This window comes from Bison bison, unplaced genomic scaffold (assembly GCF_000754665.1).
Source record: "Bison bison bison isolate TAMUID 2011002044 unplaced genomic scaffold, Bison_UMD1.0 scf7180017864068, whole genome shotgun sequence".
Classification (NCBI taxonomy): Eukaryota; Metazoa; Chordata; class Mammalia; order Artiodactyla; family Bovidae; genus Bison; species Bison bison.
The window spans coordinates 4,528,179-4,531,555 of NW_011494640.1; the positions used below are offsets into that span (position 1 = coordinate 4,528,179).

The 3,377-nt window shown below is 45.9% G+C and overlaps 1 protein-coding gene across 6 annotated transcripts in view; it reads right to left on the reverse strand.

Annotated features, from left to right (window-relative positions):
• ARMC9 (armadillo repeat containing 9) overlaps positions 1-3,377 on the reverse strand; it is a 180,668-nt gene that overhangs the window by 142,170 nt on the left and 35,121 nt on the right. For all 6 annotated transcript variants that reach the window (XM_010836969.1, XM_010836968.1, XM_010836965.1 and 3 more), the window contains exon 9: positions 1,773-1,871. In XM_010836969.1, coding sequence (XP_010835271.1) covers positions 1,773-1,871 — 99 coding nt within the window. The remainder of the gene's footprint in view (positions 1-1,772; positions 1,872-3,377) is intronic.

Below are 3,377 nucleotides of genomic sequence, written 5' to 3' on the forward strand. Positions count from 1 at the left end.
ACATCCTTTCTACCAAGATCCACGAGAGGAACTCTCCTCAGGTCTGAGCTACAGCATTGCCCATGCAGCGGTTTTTTTGACCTGTCAATCTTCAAAAATAATGTATGTAACAACTTGCTTTTAAACTGTGAGTTGGAAAAAGTTCACGGTCTAAAGGGCACCAGGGGACGTTGGCGGCACTGAGATGGTCTATTGTGGGCACGTGTGAGGGGCTCATGGGCGTTCATTTTACCGTTGTGCTTCGGAGGCTGCATGTTCAGCACAAATGTCTTTGATGCAATGAATATCATTGTCTCTTCCTTTATAAATAAATCATGTAACTGCTTTCTGCCCTGGCTACTGGAAAGCCGGCGCCAATTCTAGGCCTCCTCCCCCACATGCATTTTTTATACCAGCCTTAGCCTGGCTTACTTTTATTTTTCTCACCCTCGTTTTCCTTTAACCATCATTTTTCTTTTCCCTCCAGCATCACTGAGATATAACGGACATGTATCATTGTGTGAGTTCAAGTGTACAGTGTGATAACTGGATAAAGGTGTGTATTGTGACATGATTACCACAATACACAGCTGTCACCTCACCTTCTTTTTCTAGTAAGAACATTTAGGAACTATTCCTTTAGAAACCGTCAAGTTCACAATAGAGTATTGTTAACTATAGTCATCGTGCTGTCAATTACATCCCTAGAACATAATCGTCTTAAAACTGGATGTCTGTGCCCCTTGATCAATATCTCATTTCCCCTACCCCTTGGCAACCACCAATCTACCTTCAGTGTCTATGAATTGTAACCAAAATTTCTTTATCTTTATTTTCTATATTTTTCATTTCTCATATGTGTGTTTTCTTGTAATAATAAGTTGCTTCAAATCTTTTTAAGAATGAGGTAGATTATTTTAAAACTAAAAAAGGACTCTGTTTATGAAGAGAAGATCCTAGCATTAATGTTGAAACACTTCAGTAAAAACCAGGGCCCTAACCCGCAGAGGGAGTGAGGAGGGCTCTGATGTCAGGGGGAGGGGCTCTGACCCTGGAAGGGGGCTCTGAATGTAGGGAGGGCTTTGATCTTCAAAGTGGGGGGCAGGGGGGCTGCGGGGGAACCCTGACCCTCAGGGGTGCCTCAGAATCACCTGGAGCTTCCCTCCTAACTGTTTAGCTCCACACATTCGGCCTCTGGACCAGGCGGCAGGTTGGTGTTTCCCAAGTTAGTTGGGTCCTTAACCAAGGGGCAGACAGAGTACACCAGCGTCTCCCAAGGGAGTTTTCAGTTCATGGACTCCTGTCCCGGGCTATTTTTGCAACTTTTCTGTAAGTTTGCAATGATTCTAAGTATAAAGTTAAAGAGAGAAAAAGAAAGGCCCTGCCTGAGACCTGGGAGTTGCCTGTAAAAGATGACGAAGTTGCCTTGGGTTCCTCCTGACCTGCTGTTACCAGCCCTGGTGCCCACAGAGCGGCCCCACCTGGAACAGACCAGCCTGTCTCCCCCTGCAGGAGGCTGCCTTCCAGCTGCTCACTCTCCAAAAACAGCTTTCTTTTCCTTCTGGGAAAGTACAGATCTCCAAAGCCTGCTGAAATGCAGACTCCTGAATGTATTTTCTCCTGCTCTCTCATTTTTTAAAGTTATGGCATGGTGAAATCTATGGCAACCCACTCCAGTATCCTTGCCTGGAGAATCCTATGGACAGAAAAGCCTGGTGGGCTACAGTCCATGGGGTCACAAAGAGTCGGACATGAGAGCGACTAACACACATGGTGAAATCTGCGGGCCTCACCGTGCCGGGCCTCGTGAAGTCCACGCTGTGCGCCAGGCTCTGCCGCATCTGGTTGCTGAAGAGGCGGACGCAGACGCTCTGCAGGTACTCGGGGGTGATCTGCAGGGAACAGAGGACGAATGGCTGGTGAGTGTTGCCCTGGCTAGTGTGGGCACTGACTCTCCACAGCCGCGGCTGCAGAGGTGAGATTTTGCTTTAATGTCGGGGCTCTGGCGAGTTGAGCCTGATGAGAAAACTAACAGTCTCCAGGAGTGACCACGGGATAGCATTCTTTAAGTCATGTAATTGCACTTAACATACTCCCGCTGTCCTGCAAAATAAACTTTTTTTTTTGGCCACAGTGCCTGGCTGGTGGGATCTTAGTTCCCTGACCAGGGATTGAACCTGAGCCCTCTGCAGTGAAAGCGCCTAACCACTGGACAGCCAGGGAATTCTCATAAAATAAACTTGATTTTAAACCAATTTTTTGTTAATTCAAGCAGTGAAGTCATGGTAGGGCAGGGGGAGGAGGGAGCGGTAAGAATGGATGGAAAGTCATGATAGAAAGCATGCCAGGCTTAAAATCTAAAGATCTGGGCTTAAGCAATGGACTCAAGAAAACCAACGGGTCTGCATCCTGCTTTCTGGACCTATGGGAAGAGATGAAGGAGGCCTATGGCTCTGTGTCTTGGGGATCAGGGGAGAGCCCAGCACATGGTAGATGCTCAGTAAACCGTAACTGAGTGAGTGATGGAGACTTGTTATGAACCACCCAGCGCTTGACAATGGGATCTGGGTTACTTCTGCCTCAAAGCAGTTGACACAATGGCCTCTTTCTTCAGCTCTCATGCCTCTCTCATTAGCCACCATGATTCAGGACTGATATCCAGCATCTAAGGCGATAATCTCTGAAACGTTTTCTTCTCATCTTACGTCTTTTTTAAAAATATATATTAAAATGAGAATTCCCTGGTGATTCAGTCATTAGGACTCTCCTCTTATTGCCAAAGGTCTGGGTTCCATCCCTGGTCAGGGAATTAAGATACCACAAGCCGTGTGGTCAAAAAAAAAAAAGAGGTTAAGAGTGCCCCAATTTAACTTATATGCAGAGTACATCATGAGAAACGCTGGACTGGAAGAAACACAAGCTGGAATCAAGATTGCTGGGAGAAACATCAATAACCTCAGATATGCAGATGACACCACCCTTATGGCAGAAAGTGAAGAGGAACTCAAAAGCCTCTTGATGAAAGTGAAAGTGGAGAGTGAAAAAGTTGGCTTAAAGCTCAACATTCAGAAAACAAAGATCACGGCATCCAGTCCCATCACTTCATGGGAAATAGATGGGGAAACAGTGGAAACAGTGTCAGACTTAATTTTTCTGGGCTCCAAAATCACTACAGATGGTGACTACAGCCATGAAATTAAAAGACGCTTACTCCTTGGAAGGAAAGTTATGACCAACCTAGATAGCATATTCAAAAGCAGAGACATTACTTTGCCAACAAAGGTTCGTCTAGTCAAGGCTATGGTTTTTCCTGTGGTCATGTATGGATGTGAGAGTTGGACTGTGAAGAAGGCTGAGCGCTGAAGAATTGATGCTTTTGAACTGTGGTGTTGGAGAAG